This window comes from Lampetra planeri, chromosome 34, assembly GCF_965212315.1.
Source record: "Lampetra planeri chromosome 34, kcLamPlan1.2.h2, whole genome shotgun sequence".
NCBI classification, from domain to species: domain Eukaryota; kingdom Metazoa; phylum Chordata; class Hyperoartia; order Petromyzontiformes; family Petromyzontidae; genus Lampetra; species Lampetra planeri.
Window position 1 is genome coordinate 2,388,435 of NC_136140.1, and position 22,468 is coordinate 2,410,902.

Sequence of the window (22,468 nt, forward strand, 5' to 3'; positions counted from 1 at the left end):
TTGCTTCAGACATTAATATAAATCAATCAAATAAAAATCAGGAATAGAGCAAACATTTCATGCGGGACACATGCAAGCGATCCCTTGAGACTCAGTAGAGCTTTTCAGATAAATGACAAATTGTCCCTTACAGCCCCGCAATCCCACAAACCATCTCACTTCTGCGCGGGAGCTGATCTCATCTCTCCATGACCGTTGTGGTCATTCTCCCGGGCAGATTCCCGACTTTGGCTGCCATTCCTTCGCCAGTTTCTCCCTCCTCACAATGTTTCCTTTTACATCTTTTACTTGTTAATACGACGTTTCTGATTCGTAGCAGGCCATAACTATTGACTGAAAAATGTATATATTTTATTATGATTACCAATTATGAGTGCCTGTGATCGCAGGCTTTGTAGATGTGCAGGTGTTATCACCTCTGCACATCCACGCTGCGTCGGGTTTTCCCTCCTCGGGATGATGGAGGGTAGGTTTGTGAGATGTCAGTCGTAGTTATGTGCATCGCGGTCAAAGTAGCCGCATGGTCATAAGGTCCTTGATTGCGACCGCCATTGCAGGGCAGGGAAATTGAGGTGAGGACGGGGGGAGAGAAAGGGGTTTCGGGAAGAGCAGGGTTCACACGGGGTTCAAGTAGATGGGTTGCTGCAGAAGCCAGGAGCCCGTAAAAAGTGACAGCAATAAGATTTCTGTCCGTGTGAGGTGGAAGGATCTGACAGAAGGAATATGCACGACACAGCCACACAACCCCCACCTCCAAAAATAGAGGGGGTGGGAGGAAGGAGAGGAAAAAAACCCAGGTCTTATTTTATTATCTGTTACTTCTTTATTAATGGAGATGTGTCTGCGATTGGTAAATGGTTTTTACATCTACGCCTGCGAGATTCCAAAAGTGTGACTGGAACATCACGTTTAGAAGCATGCGTTTAGATTATTGGCCTGAATCGGTCATAATTGCCATTAAAATGTATTACATAGGCACCGGCTGATTCCTGGAGTCTCATAGGTAGATTATTTACATTATTTTTGCTGCTATAAATGTCCACACGATAAGCCACTTTATTGAGCTATTATTTGTGGCAGATTGCTTCTGAAAAATTACCAATAGCTCAGTGGGCTTTACCTGTAAACATAAGCATAGTTTAGTTTTAGGTTATTTGTTTATGTTTAGTGATTGCCTTTCCTATACTTTGCACTCCTGTAGTTTTATTTTGTATTGTTTGTTATTGCAACTTATTGACCTGCGCCTAATGGGCACCTGTGAAAAGGATCTTCATAGGCTCATCGGATATCTCCAGGATAAATAAAGACTCCGATTCGGAAATTCACCTTAAGTGTTCAACTACACGTGCGTTCATTGTGTTTAGTTGCCTCTGTTTGCATCCCAGCAACATTTGAGTTGGTTTGTCGCGGCTCTATTATCTATTGTGATGGATGGAATACAAAGCACCTCATATGAAAACACTAGACTTGTGGTTATTTTCATTGAACATTTTTTTTTATCAGAACAACATTCTCCTACATATTATGAATACTTGCTGGTGCGTACATTCACGTGCAAACGAGTGTGGGCTCTTCTCAGCCGATGACAGACGCCTTTGTTGTATCAATAAAACTCCCACTGTTTACTTTCTGCAAAATTGTACTAATTTGATCATCTCCAGAAGGATTATTGTTCGAGTTTCCCCTGCAACCAGGATTCTAACTCATGATCTTCAAATTGTACGTTAAGTGCTCTTACTACAGCATCAACAAAACTGCACTTACATGATGAATACGCTTGCGCAAGGTACATATTCCGAAGGCAGATGCTATTTACAGGCATGGGTACTGCAGGTACTCATTAGCAGAGGTGGGACAAAGTCATTGTTATGCAAGTCCAACTCGAGTCGCAAGTCATCAAATTCATGACTCGAGTCTGACTCGAGTCCAAGTCACATGACTCGAGTCCACATCTCATAGGTGGGACAAAGTCATTGTTATGCAAGTCCAAGTCGAGTCGCAAGTCATCAAATTCATGACTCGAGTCTGACTCGAGTCCAAGTCACATGACTCGAGTCCACATCTCATAGGTGGGACAAAGTCATTGTTATGCAAGTCCAAGTCGAGTCGCAAGTCATCAAATTCATGACTCGAGTCTGACTCGAGTCCAAGTCACATGACTCGAGTCCACATCTCATAGGTGGGACAAAGTCATTGTTATGCAAGTCCAAGTCGAGTCGCAAGTCATCAAATTCATGACTCGAGTCTGACTCGAGTCCAAGTCACATGACTCGAGTCCACATCTCATAGGTGGGACAAAGTCATTGTTATGCAAGTCCAAGTCGAGTCGCAAGTCATCAAATTCATGACTCGAGTCTGACTCGAGTCCAAGTCACATGACTCGAGTCCACATCTCATAGGTGGGACAAAGTCATTGTTATGCAAGTCCAAGTCGAGTCGCAAGTCATCAAATTCATGACTCGAGTCTGACTCGAGTCCAAGTCACATGACTCGAGTCCACATCTCATAGGTGGGACAAAGTCATTGTTATGCAAGTCCAAGTCGAGTCGCAAGTCATCAAATTCATGACTCGAGTCTGACTCGAGTCCAAGTCACATGACTCGAGTCCACATCTCATAGGTGGGACAAAGTCATTGTTATGCAAGTCCAAGTCGAGTCGCAAGTCATCAAATTCATGACTCGAGTCTGACTCGAGTCCAAGTCACATGACTCGAGTCCACATCTCATAGGTGGGACAAAGTCATTGTTATGCAAGTCCAAGTCGAGTCGCAAGTCATCAAATTCATGACTCGAGTCTGACTCGAGTCCAAGTCACATGACTCGAGTCCACATCTCATAGGTGGGACAAAGTCATTGTTATGCAAGTCCAAGTCGAGTCGCAAGTCATCAAATTCATGACTCGAGTCTGACTCGAGTCCAAGTCACATGACTCGAGTCCACATCTCATAGGTGGGACAAAGTCATTGTTATGCAAGTCCAAGTCGAGTCGCAAGTCATCAAATTCATGACTCGAGTCTGACTCGAGTCCAAGTCACATGACTCGAGTCCACACCTCTGCTCATTAGCATACATACAATGCATCATGGGGAGAATGTGAACCGTTAATGGTGGGAATGCACACGTTTGATTTACTTTGTCCTCGTATGTTCGTACTTTCTTTGCTCAATATCCAAGACAAATTCGGCAAGACGGCCAATATATTATATAAATTATAGCCAAGAAGATAATGTGGAAATATAGACATGTATAACCATATAACCACATCTTTATGGGAATCTGCTCAGCATGTATAATTTATTGTCATATGATGCATGAGGTTGTATAATGTGTCTTGCAATAGTAATACAAAATAAATATTGCAATATGCCGCGTTAATATTAATTCAGATTTTTTTTGTTGTTGCTGGTACAGTGTTGTGTATCTGAGAGCACTTTCTTCATTATCAGAAGGGTGCATTTATTAAATACAATCTCATTCTTGTAATGGCTGCTGAGCATTAATTGGCCATTCATTAATTATGTATCTGACATGAGTAATACTTGATGCATGCCAATCTGCCACCTAACCAAATTAAATAATGTTGGACATTTTTCACTCTCCTCTGTTACAAGGTTGTAGCTAAAATAAGAACTACCCTGTTTTAATTTGGTTGTTTAGCTGTGTGGTGAATGCTTGAAATTCAAAGTTAACGCTAAAAAGTTCAAATTTAACATTTACTTTACGTTACATATTTCATAAATTGAGAATATACAACATATCGATTATTTTATTTTAAATATAAAATATGATGACTATATTCTTTTCACAGAGACGTGCATTTTGAAACCGTGAAAATCACTCCCTGTCATGAATTGCCCTGTGAAGATATTTCGCAGGCCCTCAGCATAGAATCGTGTGATTTCCACATTGGTTCCTCACTCGCAATGGATATGAACACTTCAAACTTAACACTTCAAAATGCCCCCTTTTACGATGGAGGAAATTTGACTTAAATAGCTGTAGTTTGCATGATGTTATCTGTGCTGTGATCAAAATAATAATGCTTGGAGGTCTTTAGGGAGGAATCAGAGGACACTCCACTTTGGCAACATTTAAAATTCAGCCAAAGATTATCCCCGGTACTGTATTGGCAGCCCTGGGTCAGTGATGTAAATTCCACATTTACATGGCAGTCGCCAGTCTCCTCAAATAACAGTCACTGTGGTGTTATTTGCGTCAATGCCAGAGGAATAATGGACTAAGACGACTCTTGACTGTGATTTTTGACTGATTGTGTTGAACACACTATGAACAACACCACTCAGACAGATTATCTTTAGAAAAAAAACTATATGCATTCATTTGGCTGTGCATAAATGTGGTATTTGCTTTGAAAAACATCCAAAATGAACACAGTTTTGACAACGTGCAATGCTCGAAATGTATTCAAGCACATGGCACTAACGTTCATCGGTGACAAAATATTCACACCATAACTAGACCTCATTTTGACTCGAAATATTGGATTGTAAGCTGCCTCCCTTAGATCCCAAATGCTGTGAATTATTGAGACGGTGCATCGCAGTGATATGTTTTTTTATTACTTAGGCCTGACAAAAGGTGCCCGTTATTGAGTGGTTTTCAAAGGCAGGTGGGCTGTATGTATCGCATGTTAAAAATAGGTAAACCAGGGCATTTCCCAGGGGATTTTTTTTATTAAATAAGTGTGGGTAGTGGGACACGCAACAGCTATACTTTACCCTGCTAAAGACATCATCGTGGATACTTGTTGCCAAACAGATATAATGTTCCTGATTTATGTGTGTGTTATTCACAAGCCTGATTTGCTGATGAAAAAGTGTGGTACAAAGATGATTTGAGTGAGTGGGCAAGGCAGGTTCAGTGTGGTGACCAAGCTGTCTGTGAAATGTTCTGACACTTGAGATGTGGCTCATTGAGTTTGATGAGCAGTAAATGGTCGTAATATATTGGTGCATTGTTTAGCAATTGGCTGGCCTTTAATTTTTTTGCCCCTTTCAATTCGTATTCCAGTTGTGCCGTCAGTGTCACAAAAATCTATCTGGACATTTTGCAGAGCAATGCAGACCTGGTGTGTTAGAGAGTGACGCACACACCATAGATATCATCACATGGCAGTAAAACACGTTTTAAAAAATAGATATTGTTTTCTCAGTGAGTATAAGGTGAATGATGTGAAGGAAAATAATGTTACGGGTTCTCTTTTTTTTTGGTGCTGTTATTGGTAACCACGCTCAGAAAATCAACTCGGTCCACTTGATAACACAGTTTCAACACAAGTGGCTGCTGCGACTTGATCTCAAGAGGGCAAACACACCGGTCTAACATCTGAGCCACCTGGTCATTTGCACAACGCTCCTGCTTGACAAAGAATAAAACAACGAGCGAGCAGCATTGCCTCGCCAACCTCGACTCGGTGTTTCAGTATAAAGACCCACTGCGATTGCAAGGAAAACATATAAACATCTCTGAACTCTGAAAATTGTATTTGCAAATTGCAGCTGAGACATTTTTGTTGAAATTCTCATTACGGAAAAAGAGGGTACCTAAATGGCTAACGATGGAGATATTGTACCGAGATTAGCTCTCGAGATTATATAAATGCACTGGGTAGAGATTAACTCTATAGCCACCACTGATTGTTAACATTACCCATCTGCCGCATGTATCGCGGGTAAAATTAAACATGTGGGTATAATTATATAACGGCGGGTGTCATAGTGTGAGTTTGCAGGGTTCGCTTTTGGTTTCCGATTGAACGTGGAGCCAATTGTCAGATGTGTCCAATGTGGTTAATTGGGTGATTGATAGCTTTCTGCGGAATGATTATGACATCGATTTACCACACCTGACTTATAACTCTTTGGCTGCCTTATTCAATTCAACATTGATGCATGCTGTGAGTTTCAATGTAGGTCTCTATGTAGATTTTATTCTTACTACAGTAATTGTGTTGTCTATATATATGTGTGTGTGTGTGTGCTTATGGGTGCATGATTAGTTACTGATACAATTATTGAGCGAACAAGGTGTACAGCAATTGTATATGAACCTCGTAAGAGCCTCCGCTAATTCCAACATGACCCAACATCAACATTTCGAGCCAGGGTTTACATTTCTCACTGGTACATTGGCGTAGGCGGCACACGCCAGGCAGCCACAGCCATAGCAAGGGGCGCAAGTGGACGTGGTGTGCCGGGTTGCGGAAATGTTTGCAGCGCCGCTGACCCGGACAGACCCCCGGCTGAAATCGATCACAGCCTGGAGCAGCATTTGAAAACTAAAAGCTTGACGGAGAGAATCACAGGCAGGCGGGTGTGTTGGTCGCATCATCTCTCGCCGTGCTTTATACTTGCTGTGGCATTGTCTAAGGCTCAATTGGATATTTCCCTTGAAACAAATAAATGCTTAATAATAATTTGCACTTAATTTTCCACTGGGTATTTTCAGACGTGTTGGTAGATTGGATGGAGTAGCCCCTTGACTAGTAGCCGCAGCTGGAGTGAAATGTATATTGGATGTGGTATGGCAGTTGCGGAGGTGTATTCCAGGTTACCAGAAATGAGGCCATGATTATGACGCGTTCACTATGCTCGTGAAACTGACACAAAAATGTTTTTAGGAAAATAATATGAATGTGTGAACACGTGTATCTTGCTCAGAGTTAGAGTAGTGAAGGTATAACACTCTAAAATTATAGGTATTCCCCAAAGAGCACGTTTTCAAAAGTACAAAATCAATGCCTGCAGCGTAGTACGGATACGAGTCTGTGCTCTCGTTCTATTCTTGCCGATTGTGGCAATATGTTCAGGAGTTAAATCCCAAATATCGAGATCTGATGGCCACGATGAGAGAGCTTACGGAGAAAGTTCGTGTGGTTTTACCGCTCCTCCTCCGTTGAAGGAGCGCAGAATGTGCAGGCCATAGTTTAGTTTGCATGGTCACAGTGCCTTTTGCCTTCAACGCTCCATTTATGAAGGAGATGTGCGCATTGGGCCTGTTGATGTCCTCATGTGCTTGTGTGGAATGAACAAAGTACATTCGTCTTTTTACATTGCTGAAATGTCCCGGCAGTTTAAGTCACTGTCAGAATTTTATTAGTTTTTTTTTTTTGGGGGGGGGTGTGTAGGATGGGGTGGAGGACCAGTTGAGATAGCACTCGCCATGGCTGGGAATCAAACTCGGGTCACCACGCTCATCGCGCAGCACTCCACAACCTCCCCCCCCCCCACCTTGCACTCCGCCCCTATCCAACCCTGTGGAGTTATGCATGTGAACAAGCGACATTATAAATCACGTTTCCCTTGTTATCATCGCAAGGCAACGCGTGAGTCATGCCCAACGAGTCCCGTGCATTTAAATGCGGCAAATCGACCTGTGCGGCGGGCGGCTCTTTGAACAGTCTACGGGACTGCTGCCACCTACTGACAATCATTGCAACTTTCCATATGCACCAATCCCGCACGACCACCCCCCCCCACCACCCCACGCTGAGCAATCTCACACGGGAAGTGGCACAAACGTGGAGGGGCCCCCCGCCACCTGACGCCTGGCTGATAACGCCCCTAATGAACGCGAGGCTTACGAGGCAATCTCGCGCCCCTGTGTGTGTGTCCGTGGGGTAGAGAGAGAGAATGATCGTACAAAATAAAGAGATAGTGGAGAGCGGTGGTGTCAGCGGTGAGCGCGAACATCGGCGAGCAGAGGTGTTCGATTTCCGCTCACGCCCAACACCGGTGACGATGATCTGAATCGGCCCCTGAGAGCCTCCCCTAGGTCGACTCAGCATCAAATGAGACACCTGGTGGGATGTGTAAAAAAAACACATTGCCGCTCGGGAGACAAAGGCGGCCGGGCGTGATGCTGGCCACCCACTCCCTCCGTGCTTGCCCAAACATTTGTTAGGGCTCTGTCTTGTTTTGAGGCTCAGAGAAAGACGAGAGGAGAGTGAACGAACGGCAACATTCTCCATTAGCGACGAGGTGTGGCTCTCTGTGTCTCCAGCATCACATCTCCCGGGTTTATTCCTAAATGCATCAGCGCGTGGCTGAACCATGCCGCGCACAGGAATGCTAATGTAGTTGTTGCGCTCCAAGCAGTCGTTGTGCGGGGTTTTTTTTTACGTTACCTGACTGGAAATTTGCCCGAAGAGATGTAAACAGCGCATGGTTGTATAGCAAGGAGCGGGGGTGGATATGCATTGTCAGCTATGGGTGGGTGGGGGGGGTATAATTGTGCGTCGTGTGGGGTTTAGGTAAGTGAAGAAGGTTGCAGCAGTGCTTAATGGCATTTGAAAGCTTCCCTTTGCTGCCCGGGCCACTCCTGGCCATCTGGCGACGAAGGTTGCAGTAAAGCGGTGGCTCTGGCGTGGCACGGTGGTGGAATAACGAGGAGAGGAGGAGGAGGCCAAAATCCGAGCAAACCTTCACTCGTAACACGCCGCGACTCATTCCCTTGCATCGTTTCGTACGTTATCGTTGCCCAAGTGGAGAGCATCTGAATTCAAACGCGAGGCCTCTGTTGTTGTTGTTATTGTTGTTGTCTTGGCATAGCTCAACACGAGGCCAGGACAGAGCACAAATTGGATCGAGCATGAGGGTTGGAGGGGTAGGGTGGGTGTCTATAATACACGGATCACGTGCTAGAACTTCGTGTTCTCGTATTTAGAGAAGGGGGGGGGGGGAAGTGGGCTTCATTGCCCCACATGGATTTTTTTTGTATATATATGGAGAGGATAAGACGTGGAGATGTGAAGGATGGAATGGATGCTGGTAGGGAGGAGAACGTGTAACACAAACTGCAAAACAAATGAACTTAAATTTCGATTTAAAGCTTTCGTGACTGCAGGGATTCATCTTCTTGGTTATTTCGGTAAAGTCACGTAGAAGGGAAGTAATAAAATAATAAAAATAAAACATAATAAAATGAAATAATTCTCACGACGTTTCGGCTACAACGCAAGCAGCCGTCTTCAACGCAAGCAGCCGTCTTCAGGTGAAGACGGCTGCTTGCGTTGTAGCCGAAACGTCGTGAGAATTATTTCATTTTATTATGTTTTATTTTTATTATTTATTACTTCCCTTCTACGTGACTTTACCGAAAGAACCAAGAAAATGAACTTACTTGCCCCGAGTGAACTTATCGCCGGCGAGAGTCAAACGGGAGTCCTCTAGTTCTGCCTACGGGCATACTTTTCGATCCGTGCCATTCACAGGCATTGCACGCTGCGATGGCAACCTTGAGGTCACCGGTTAGATCTCTTGGCACGACAGTTGCAACACATGTGCACGTTTCTTGATCTCCACATTTGTCCATCCAGCGGTATAAACGGATACAGCCACGGATGATCGGCAGGTCGTGTGAGGTTGGGCAAAGTGTGGGTACTCTTTCAGCACGGTTGGCTACGTACGGTGCGAAAGAAGTTCAACATGCATACAAGATCTCTGGGAAGAGTAGGCCAAATACCCACTAGAGTGCCATCTTGTGGAGGCCACTCCACTAGCAAATGCAGGGTGACACCGTTACTTTTGAATGCATCTTGATTAGGTTGTACACAATGGCATCATGGCCACATTTCAAAAATGACTCAACAAATATGTTGAACTTCTTTTGCACCATTCCTAGCCAACCGTGCGAATTGGAGGTTCGGGGGAAAAAAGTTAAAACAATAATAAGGTAATCCTAATAACTTCCCATGCTTTCTTTTGGTCTGAAAATTCCCCTTTGCTGATTTCTAAGAGTATCTGGCAATTGTTAAAGATTGTTTTTTTTACAAAGAAAAAAAAGCCAACGTGGTTTTTCTGTTAAACATCGTGAAGATTGTGCTCACTATTTGATTACAGCCCTGAGCCAGTGAAGGAAACTTCACAATGCCATGACAGGGGTAATCATTTTCATTGGTGACGTCTCACTAGGTGGTACTTATTTTATAAACCTCAGAGCAGGGGGCTTATTTTGCCTCAAAAACAGGATTATATTGTGAGCTGTTTTAGAAACATTTAAAAACTGCATTTAATTTGGGCTATCAATCTAGGATTTACATTGGGAGACAAGGAGAAATGCATACGTGGATAAGAGGACATGTGCATGTTAGTGACCGCCATTTCAAGTGTTAATACAAAATAGTGAGCTTGTGGAGGATACATTGTTAGAAGGCATGATCAATCAATCAATATTCAATTCTGATAGTTGCGTGTATCAAAGTGCTTTTGCACCAAAAATGAAGGCAACATAAATACATATGATACGTTGAAGACATATCAGCTGTGCAGCACAAATTACAACTCAGGTAAAACCCACGGTCAGACGGTTTCGTCTTTGCGTGCAGATTGAAACATCTTCACGCTCTCGCTCTCTGACGCGATGACGTAGAGAGTTCCACGGGGTAGAGGACACGAATGCGCAAGCACGGACACCAAAAGGCCTCAAATGAGTCCCGCGAGTAGCCTCGAGCAATCCCTTGCCAGCTGATTGTCAATATTAACGGTGGAATTTGGAGCCAAGGGATGCAACGTATCCAAGAGGACATTCACGTTTGCTCGGTGGATTACCGCACCGTAGGATCATGACAGATGGTGGCGCATATGGGAGGTCTTCCTCCAGCAGTGGGTTGACCATGGCTGATGATGATTAAACTCGTAAACGCTCATTTTACCTTGCATACTAGGCTCTTTAACATTCATTGCACAACATCAGGCAAGCCTTGTTTTTTTAGTTCCTGACAGGATCACCTGCATATACCGTATTGAACTGTGGGTTATATGCAAATGGACGGCTATTAAGTCACTCAAAGTATAAGAAACATGCCATAATCTCTGCTGACAGCATTGACGAATGCAAGGCTCCCTGACCTCAGACAGCCGCTGTTTCTCATGCAAAGTGAGTCACTAATTAATGGAAACTTGTTTGAAAATGTACATAAATACGTAAACGCGCATTTATTTTTTTAGAGTAAATAATATAAACATCACTGTAGGTGGATCAATTATAATTACATTCATCTGAAACTGTAATTTTTTGTCCTCAATTTGTAATCATTTCCCTCCTGTCATGTTTATTTTTACGTCATAATGATGCATGGATATTCAAGCGTGTATTATTGGGTTTTTCTTTTTTGTGCTATGGGTTAAGCTGTCTCCAGAATCTCTCACCTTACCTCTTTGCCAGCGTTTCAGCATCGTGATGATGTGCAGGGTAACCTGAATGGGTTGTAACTAAATGTATATATATATTTTTCATAGGGAATTGAAAAGCTAAAGACACAATTAGTTTAAGAGAGTGTAAACAAATAATGTGCTTCTTTTTAATTGAAATACTTTCTTGACATGCTAGCCTCAGAAATGTTTGTATACCATTCGCATAGATGCATATTTCTTGGAATTACTCGTATTAAAAACTCAAACCACTGTATGATGCTACATTGCCTTGTTGTAATAACAAAGCATTCGTTCTGATCCGGTATAATCTGATTTGCCATTACCTTTCTAGTTCTGATGTAAGAATGAATGTTGTTCCAGTCGTATAACACACCACAACAAGAGACCTCCTTTGCCAGTAGCAAAATATAATAATAGGTTGTTTTACCCTTTTATCTGGCACAAAACTGATACCGTTTTACAAGGGATCATGTTTGCAATAACCACAAAACCTGTGGTCAAAATGCAAACAAAAAACAGCACTCTGATAATGTATGCATTGTCCTTGAAATTGATTGGTCCACACCAGAGACAGCTTTTTTTTTTAGAGCCCAGTCTCATATGGTGTTCGACCAGATGACGGCATTTTGGCGCCTTTTGGCGTCATCTGGTCGAACACCATATGAGACTGGGCTCTAAAAGGGTAAAAAACATATTATTATTATAACACCACAACAAGTAAAGGCGTCATGGTAATTTTTACAGGGAGGCTTATGCAATAAAATTCGGGTTATTGACACGCGGATTATATATTGACAACAATTGACTGCTCTATGAAAATAAACGGGAGCTTCTATTTAATCTGTGTTGGTTATGACACCTGATGTGGCCAATTAACAGAGCCGTAATTTCAAGCGGTTGGCTCCTTAAGCACTGCCGCAATAGGTACGCCGGTTGTCCCAGAGGTGGGAGGTTGGTCTGGAATGAAAAATCCAATCAAACGGCTACCATTCACAATGGTTTAATTAGCCCGGTAAGTGCTACGATTTGTGCATCGCATCTTCCTAATTGGTCTGGCAGGTGGAGTGTGCATCGCCCAGTCGATGAAGATAGCACGAGACTCCAAGCAGAGGGACTTTGACAAGATCATCCGCCGTCTGCTGGAAACATCCGCTGCTCGTGCCGTCGTTATTTTCGCCAACGAGGAGGACGTTAAGTAAGTGCGGCTCTACGATTATTATTACTATTACTACGTTCGATTAACCACGAAAGCCTCACTAAGAGAATCACAAAACATTTTTTTGTTCATGAGGGTCCTACTAAATGTTCGCTGCACGGGGCAGATATTACTCCTGTATATGTGTAATGTCAATTGAGTAATTTCCAGGTAATATTTGAGAAATGTGGATGTTTGGCCAAGACGGGTTATGTTGTTCTGAGGCGAAACTGCAGAAAGATAAAGGAAAGCCATGCAGAACAGCGGGATAACATCCACATAACACAGCAGTTAGCACTCTGCACTGTGAGTCCGGCCAACCGAGTTTGATTCCTGGCCATGGGTAAGGTGAGCAGAGGGTAATATCTGAACCCTTCAGCGGTCCCTCACCTTCGCCAACTTGAACTGACCAATATGACAAAGTTTCATCAAACATCTCCCTTGACTGACACGGTGTGTGAAATGCCTTCATCCAGCAGTGGATTGTCAAAATGGTGTCAATTATCTCATGTTGTCTTATGTACGTATGCGTGCATGTATGTATGTTTGCATGGACAACAATTAGTGTGTACATATGTGTTAGTGCAGCGGCTAGTGCTACGATTCCGGTGACTCGAGTACGATCCCTGCTCACGGCCAACACCAGTCACGACATCTGAACGGGTTCCGGGCCTCCCCTAAGTCGACTCAGCCTCATATGAGTACCTGGCGCGGTGTGTAAAAATCACCACTTTGGAGACAAGTGGCCTCCCGTGCTGCTGGCCTAACAACTTACTCGTTAACCTTAATAGGTTATCAATAAGATAACTTGCCCCAACAATCGAAAAGGCAACATCGGGGATCTTTGTATTCACGTGCATGTTTGTCTATATGTATGTAGTTGGTCTCATACAGCCTATACGTAGTTGCAGGGGATATTTGTATTCTAGGAAAGTATGTTTGTATGTAGATATAAGCATATTATCTTAAACCGTGCTAATTGTGGGTATCCGATGAGTGTCAGACACACGGAAACAAGATACAAATGCTGACACAGTGGTGTAAGGAGGTGCATACTGCAGGCTGATGAGTCAAAACAAACGTATCTCAAAGGCAACAACAGGGAAAGGTCCCTTTAAATGTGCACTTATTTTCACCAAACGCTGCGGTAGATCGACCACTTGAGTTCGCACTGGGATATACAATCCCATTGCACATTCTTGACCCTCTTTGTGTATGTCTGCATGCCGGCAAGACGGGTCACGGGGCCACCAATGCCCACATCCGTTTCATTCTTGAGGCCGAATTTTTATTAGCTTCTAATTGGTGCCATAATTGGCTCACAATGAACGTCTCGTTGACTGCTCGACTCAGAGAGCCCCCCCCCACCGTCCTGGGTTGGATTGACCGAAAATGTGTTTCTGATTGGCGGCCTCTTTGGCAGAGTGCAGAGTGTGATGGGATGAGATGAATGGTGTGGGGATGACCTAACATCAAAGGCTTACTCGCAAATTCACTTTGTGTGTTAAACTTGCATTGGACCGCGTGACTTTTAGTGCCACATCGTATTTTTCTCGTGTCACTTTGCACTGATATGCTTCTGCGTTTTAATTGGGCGGAGCGTTACAATCTCAGGCATTCAACACATGGCCTTGTCCGACGAGAAGAGAAAGTGCTTAAATGTTGTCGCGTCCCAATTTTTTTTCTACATATTTGTGAGTAAAGTATACTTGTCAACACCTTATCAGTGCCTATCTTATTACAGACCAATGCAGACCTTATTGGTCACCCCGTGCACTTATAAATCTCAACGTTCATCCTACAAAGTCCCATCACAAGGGAGAAACACAAAAAGATAAACCACTTTTTTTGGCCCGTACTGAAACGGCTGCACGCCGTATGGATCTGGAAACTTAATTTCCCTGTACAAGAATACGGGGTAACCCGTATGGGTTACCAGGTATGGTAAAGTGGCTGTTTAATATCCACGTTTTGTTAAACCATGTTGCACATGGTGCATCCATTATGCTGCCTATTAATTTCCTAATGACATTGGCATAGTTTTTTAGTGTGTGTTTACATCTTTTGCTGAGTTGAGAGGATGGCAAATCAACTGAAAAACATTTTCTCACCTCCTCCACAGTCTCTCTGCATGTGCAGTTTTAAATGTTAATCAGGTTCGCTCCACTCAAAACCGATTAGTTCTACATCTATATGCAGAGTTGTTCAGTCATTTTAAATTTTGATAATAAAAAAATATATATTTGTTCATGTGGTGTTTACGTACGTTTCTAAATTACTACATTTCCCAAACCTTATCACTTGTTTGTGCTGAATGCCATTATGTGAAGCGATAAATATTACACTTCTTACGGCTGGTATTCAATATCGGTGTGTATTAAGTCAACACTTGCCGTGTAGGATAGTCGCGGTCGTCCTGCTGCTGTGGCAGGGCCCCTTTGCGAACTTTCGGCTCGTTCCGCGGATTGCGGTTCCGCGTGATGTCTGACATTTTGCTCCACGTCCTTGGAGTACTGCACAACTTGAAAACACATCGGAGAGCTGCGAAGGAGTACTAAGTTCACACGTGATCTAGACACCGCACTTGTATCCGATGCCAAAGAGGCATGTGTTCAGTGAGGAGCTGAACATAGAGTGTTCTCCATAGCCGAGACCCTTGCCACAAATCACAAACACCACCGGTTATCAGCAAAACTGCCTTTGCGAATCATCGTTTCAAACTACTTTGAACAACAGGAAACGATTTGTGTGGATGCAATGCGGTTTAAATGATGCACTCCCAGAAGGTCTTGTGGTTGATGGGGAAGTGTAATATATATATGTGTTTACGTAAATGGACACATATGAAGTAGATATGTTGTCTGCTTGTTTATCAGCAGTGTTATCACTATTGCCAGTGCTGTGGCATCAAACATCAATAAATAATTTCAAGTCCACATTTGTTCATACTTTGTTCCCCGACGCGCTCTGATCTGGCACAATTGATTAAACGCGTTGGCAGGTAGGGAGCTAGCTTATTATGTTTTAACAGTGCACATGCTGACATTGTATCTGAAGCATTAGTCACGGTGATAGGGATTGTGCCCCAACTAATAATCTTCGGTGCACTGACTTCACTTGGTCAGATAATCGGTGACACCAAGCTGCAGAAGCTTAACACGTTTTTTTCACCTTTCTGTACCCATAAAATGTAAACACAAACGTGTTGAGTGTTTCACTTGTTGCAGTAGTCATATGGTCTACAGATGATATGAAGCGTCTAGCTCTTGATGGGACGAGGTTAACCCGAGTGACCTCTAAAATTATATCATGATCACTGCTTATTTTCGTAATATTATTTCGTTTTTTTTGGTGTGGCTACAGTACCATAAATCAAAGTGTAGTTTGAATCTTTGCAAGAGGAAATCCTGTGCAGCACTTTTTTCAACGGCACATGCAAGGTCTGTGAATTTATATCACGATAACTTTTTTGCAAGGACGGGGGTGAGAGGGGGCAGTTGGTGGAAATACAATATCGCACGGATGGATTTGACAAAGGTTATTGAAACACGTTAGCTTCGGATGCTGCTATGATGGCTTTTGTAATTGCAAGTTTCTCATTTTGTTTCTCCCCCCACCACCACCACCACCACCCACCCACCACCTCTACTGCCGTATACAAAGATTAAGGTAGCAGCTGCTAACACGTCTCGGTTTAGACTACCTCTTGTTACACGGCGTAAGCGCGTCCGTGAGCAAATCCATAAGGTAATCTCCTGTCTCTTAGAGCCACAATTGAAAAAATGTTCTGTGCCACTCTCGGTGCCTTTGTGTGTGCCGCCGGTAAATGAATATAGATAGCATTATATCCTTTTCGGCGAACGTGATTTGTGCCGCTTCTCAAATTTGGTAATGGCAAAATACCGCAGCAAAAGTGAGGGAATGCGTGTTCATTGATTTATCTTATCACGCGGCGTATTGACGGTCAACGGCAACCGGCTGCAGGCAGGAATGGAATGATATATCAATGCCCGCGGCGGCTCGGAGACCGGCACAAAGGTGCGCACAAAAGTGGTAATGAAGGCAATATGTCTGGGCGCAATGAAACGTCAGCAGTTGATGGCGGCATGCCACGGTGATGGGATATCGGATAGCAGTGGCGTGCTCGTGTGCGTGCGTGGATTGGTGGCAAGATGGTTGGTTACACCGTGAGCTCGGTTCGATTCCTGACGGTGGATGATATCGGTGACAAGCGGTGTCTGAACCTGTCCTGGACTGTGCCTGGGTGGACCCGCCCTCAAATGAGGACCTGGAATGGTGTAGAAACATCGGGACTCGAGAATGAAAACATCCTCCCCACACCACTATCTCACGTGTCATTCCTGCTGTAATAGGTGCTTACTAACAGCCCTTGCTGCAACTGTCTGTGGGATAAAAGGAAGTACCTATTTCTTTGTGTATGTCTGCATTTTGGTACGTGTTTCCAGATATCGTTAAGGTGCCTATGTTATGCTTTTCTCGTCAGCTTGCATTTATTGTCTTATGTCAAATGTTAATTAACTTTTGTGTATGAACCCTTGTACAAATGGTATGTTTATTTGCATGAACGTGCATGCCATATTCAGACACGATGTATGTGTGCACAATTTAGATTCACAGCCATTGATGTAGGCCTTCCCGTGCCCTGTTGGTCACGATAATGTTTCGACCATACTTCACTCCTCCGGTCAGTGCAGATTGGTGAAGGGGGGCTTGCCCAAACGCAATTCAATTATAATGTGCTGCTGATGTTGGCCGTGGCCTGGAAAATAACTCTGGCAGTTGGGTCAATGGTGCGGTGTGTAATATAGTGCTCCACCACTCCACTCCCATATAGCTGTGTGTGATAAAGATTAAAATATATTGCTTTTATTAGTTTAAAATATTGAATATGAGCAGATAAAAATCAATGCATATACACATTGAGGTAGACATACCTGTAAAAATGCAATGAAATGCAATAGCAAGGCCGCAATTATTGAAGTAACACGTTACATTTCCAGTAATCATTTACACTGTTCGTCCAAAACCATTGATGATAATAATACATTCCTATGTTGATTATCTATATGTAGTTAGAAATAATGCACTAGCAAGGCCGCAATTATTGAAGTAACACGTTAAATGTCCAGTAATCATTTACACTGTTCGTCCAAAACCATTGATGATAATAATACATTCCTATGTTGATTATCTATATGTAGTTAGAAATAATGCAATAGCAAGGCCACAATTATTGAAGTAACACGTTAAATGCCCAGTAATCATTTACACTGTTCGTCCAAAACCATTGATGATAATAATACATTCCTATGTTGATTATCTATATGTAGTTAGAAATAATGCAATAGCAAGGCCACAATTATTGAAGTAACACGTTAAATGTCCAGTAATCATTTACACTGTTCGTCCAAAACCATTGATGATAATAATACATTCCTATGTTGATTATCTATATGTAGTTAGAAATAATGCACTAGCAAGGCCACAATTATTGAAGTAACACGTTAAATGTCCAGTAATCATTTACACTGTTCGTCCAAAACCATTGATGATACTAATACATTCCTATGTTGATTATCTATATGTAGTTAAAAATAATGCAATAGCAAGGCCACAATTATTGAAGTAACACGTTAAATGTCCAGTAATCATTTAACACTGTTCGTCCAAAACCATTGATGATAACACTACATTGCTATGTTGTAGTTAGAAATATATCAATTCCTTCTCAACTTAACTTTTCACTCTCGGCCGCTTTGAAATGTCTCCTTTGAAAACATCCCTTACTCTTCATTTAAAGCTTTCGTGACTGCAGGGATTCATATTCTTTGGGTCTTTAGGTAAAGGCACATAGATAGGTTATTTATTTTTATTTTTTTCAACCTATCCACGTGACTTTACCGAAAGACCCAAAGAATATGAATCCCTTACTCTGTTGCTCATTGCTCCGACAGCCATGCCAATCACAGCGGCCTTGTTTTGCCACTGCTTCAAAGTGGAGCTCAATTAATCGTCGCCCACCTCCTCCATCCCCATCTCTCCCTCCCTCCCTCTCTTCCTACTCTCTCCTTTCCTGTCCCTGCTGAACGGCCGGACGGGCAGACGCGTCCTGGAAGCGGCGCGCAGGGCAAACCAAACGGAGCACTTTCTGTGGCTGGGCTCGGACAGCTGGGGAGTCAAGTTGGGCCCTGCACTGCACCAGCAGGAAGTGGCAGACGGTGCCATCACCATCTACCCGCAAAGCGAGACTGTCCCAGGCAAGCAGCTCGGTTCTTGGTTTGTTTTTGTTGTTGCTGTTGTTGTTATGCCTTGTTTCAATGTCCAGGTCAAAAGCGTCTCCCCGTTTCAAAACGAACAACGCGGAGGCCCTCATTTCTGCTATACAGCCCCGAGCCAAGCAAGGGGGTGGGCTGGGGGGGATTTTACATTGGTATGGCAGGAGCCAGTCTTAAGCAATGGACGGCAATCCTTGACTTTACGCAAAATGGCACTCGCTTTAAAAAGACACGGGATTTGAACTCACAAGCTCGTGATAGTGAGTTGAGTGATGTAACTGCAATACCACCTGGCCAGCTCCTGGTCTCTATAGAAATACAAAAATTCCCCAAATTATTCAATCAGCGATGTGTCAGGAGACAAAGGAATGTCCTTGTGAAACTCCTTCAATCTGCAGGGCTTTGTGTCGGTGTACTGCCAGCAGAAATTTATACCGCAGAGCTACTTTGAAATTCACTTCAAAGGGCCTCTCGTGCCCAACATTATTTTACCTTCGTGTTCTGTGAAGCGTTTTGCTATTTGTCAGTCATTTGCTATATAATTCAGCCCTCAGAGCTGGGATATGCTTGATTGGGGAAAAACAAATGTTTAGGATTAAGAGACGGCCGGGTGGCTGAGGGGTCATGAAGACTGAAGGCAGCGCTGCTGGGAGGCTACGTTCGAATCTAGGTAGCCACCGATGATTCATCTGGATTCTCAAGTGTGTGCGTTGATGGTCTCGGCCTGGTCATCAATGATTGCACAAACAAAAAACGCATCATATTAAATTATCTATTTTGTTTACTCTATTTAGAAACATTATGAGTGTGAGTTTCAACAAAACATGTGATTTCCCATTCAATGACAAAATTTGGTCTCAGAACTTGGGGAAAATGTAAGCACCCTGAGTGTGGTAAGAGGTGACTTTAATGGACATCAGAAGTCGTTCTGTGACATCTACTTCTGTGTACTATTCTCTAATATGGGCTGATGCGTTCGGGATGGTCACTTATGACACACTTTTCCGGTCGCGCAATTGGAATAACATCACGTGAAAAAAAAACATCATGAACAATGTCAAAAAATGTGAGATTAAAGCAGAAAAAGGGATCGTTGATGCCACTACATCCGTGCAATAATATAATTGGTGACGAAGCTGAAGCCATCAGTTCACTGTGATTGAACACGTGATTTCATCACAGGCGACCATTCGGATTCAAACCCAGCGTTTCATCGGCGCTGGCTCAGAGCTCTGACACTAGCATTATGAGCCGCCTGAGTCATCCGACTGCCTCCAGGCTACGAGCTTTTGACATCTTCTATCCTGAGCTATTTTGGGGCATCTTGATAGCTTCGGGGTTATTGTGCTTTGCCACTGAGCCAATTTAGTTTGCAATGAGAGCACAGCAGGATTCCTATAGCTGCCAGTTTTTTTCTGCGGGAATTTGCCGAAATATCATATCATCTACTGTAAAGGGAAAGTTGGGTACCCTGATGATGTTTAGTAATCGATAAGTGCCATGCCCTGTTGTGCCAAAATAATGTCAGTACTTGACTCTCTGTGGAAAGATGGAAAAGTCAAATGCCACTGTGTAACCATGGCCCTGAGTCTGTGGTAGAAATTCGATGTTCCGAAGGTGGTGGCCAGATTATCCATATGTAGCGAGTCATTTCAGAGCCACTATTTAGGAGGCAACAACGTTTATTCTACAACTAGGTTGTTGGGGGCGCATAATGTTGGACACGAGAGGCCTAAATGCACCTACTTCTCACGCGTGTTACACACGGGACCACAATACACCTATTCCTCTCGTATGCAGGATACCTATAATCGGGTCAGAACAGCCAGCGTGCTGTCTGACCCACGATGTCGAAGATGGAGATGTAGCACTTGGGTTCCACTTCACCTGCAGACAGTCGCGATATACGATCGGAGCTCCCCTTTTATCCTTCTCGGCGCGGCCTGGCTCCACCCTGGGCTGCACCTACCTCTGGAACATTCCCGACGGTTCCAGGCTACACCACCCCTGTTCCCTCTCTGGCTCCACCCTTAACTATGCCCCCTGCAAAAAACTCTCCAGACGTTTCTCAGCGACTCTTCCCGTGTCCCCTCGTTCACCCGTGGCCCACTTTCCTCACCCCGGCCCATCACGTGCTTAACTCGGTGCCGGGGTGACTTGTCCTCACATGCCCCCCTACCGCCAGCCGCCCCCACCACACTCCCCCAGTGACCGACTCTGTAGCGATTCCCTGCGGCGCTGGCGATTGCTGCTATCCCCTACTCTGTTGGTAGGATTCATCTGCCTTCCTTCTGCTAGCACCCAGTAAACATGCCCCTAGTGGCCCACTGAATGGTGCTGCACGGTGTGTTAGCCTTAGTGATCCATTTAACATCACTACATATACAAGAATAAAAACCCACACTGCGCTTGTTTAAAAAAAGGCGTCATAAAAATCCAACGTTTAACAAATTAATTAAAGCGAAGAATATATTATAGCTAATCCGGGTAATTCTTTATCAAAATAAGTCACGTATCACAATGATCTCTCACCTGGATAAAGGTCACTGAATTTATATCGAGAGCTATTTTAAACTTAGAATACATTCAGGTTGAAAAATAAACAAAGAAAAGCCATCCATCCATAAAATGAGACGCAAGCAATGCTATGTATATACTACAAGAACAACAACAACAACATGAAATACGCATTGTGTGCACAGAATGCAAAAACAGCATGCAGATTCACAAATCAAAGTCACGGCTGGTGTCGAGCATCTTGAGACTAATGGATCATTGGCCTCTTAGCAGAGACACGCGCAGCGTCCGCTCACTATTCAAGAACGTCCTCTGCCGCGTGTGAGCTCGCGGGTGACCAATGGGGGCCGTGTTGGCAGCTGGGCAGCCTCAGAAAGGCAAGGTCAGGGCGAGTGGTTTATTTCATCGCCCCGCTTTTGTCCGGGACACGAGGTGACAGGGTTATGGTTTCTGGGGGGGTGTTCTGATCGGACTGCAAAGTATGATCACAGCCTGCATCAACCCCGCTGGTTTCACATTGTATAACAATGCCTCCTTTTCCGTGACGGCTTGTCAGCGCGCCGCACAAACACCAATAACCCCCCAAGGACGGGAACGAGAGGTTAGAAAACTGCACGAAAGCGCCCCGTGCCGAAACTGTTATGCTGATCCAATGGGGATTGCAGCAGCGGGATGTTTTTGCAAGTTGTATTTATCGCGTTGCCATGTATGTATTATGCATTTGCGTGCGCGTGCCGGAGTGTGTTCCTGTATTTAGTCGCGTAGCGGCTTGCGCGCTGCGCTGACAACCTGGCGAACCGAGTTCGATATCCCGTTCACGGCCAACACCGGTGACGATTATCTCAACCGGTCCTGGGCCTCCGCTTGGTCGACTCAGCTTCAAATGAGTACCTGGTGCGATGTGCAAACATTGTCACGAGGGAGGCAAATGCGGCCGGGCGTGGTGTTGGCCACCCACCCCCTCGTATGCTGTGCCGGCCTTCATGGGTGCTCGCTAACAGCACTTGCCCCAAAAATCTGTTAAGGTTATTCGGGGGATCTTTGTCTTTGTCCTGTATTTAGTAGCGTGGCGGCTAGTGCGCTCGATTATAATTGTTATCTCTGCCGGTCATAGGCTTCCCCTAAGTCGACTCAGCCTCAAATCAGTTTGTTAAAGGTTATATGGGTGATCTCTTTCTTTGTATCTAAATATTACGAGTGACCTGCCATTGTGTTGATATCATATAGAAATAATGCGCCGCACTGTGACACATGGCGCATCACAGATGTCAACAATTTAAGCCCCC

General features: G+C 44.0%; 1 protein-coding gene across 1 annotated transcript in view; it reads left to right on the plus strand.

Moving 5' to 3' along the window:
* LOC144729950 (metabotropic glutamate receptor 8-like) overlaps positions 1–22,468 on the plus strand; it is a 248,734-nt gene that overhangs the window by 47,181 nt on the left and 179,085 nt on the right. Inside the window, exons 3-4 of the mRNA XM_078610378.1 lie at positions 12,234–12,369; positions 18,493–18,647. Coding sequence (XP_078466504.1) covers positions 12,234–12,369; positions 18,493–18,647 — 291 coding nt within the window. The remainder of the gene's footprint in view (positions 1–12,233; positions 12,370–18,492; positions 18,648–22,468) is intronic.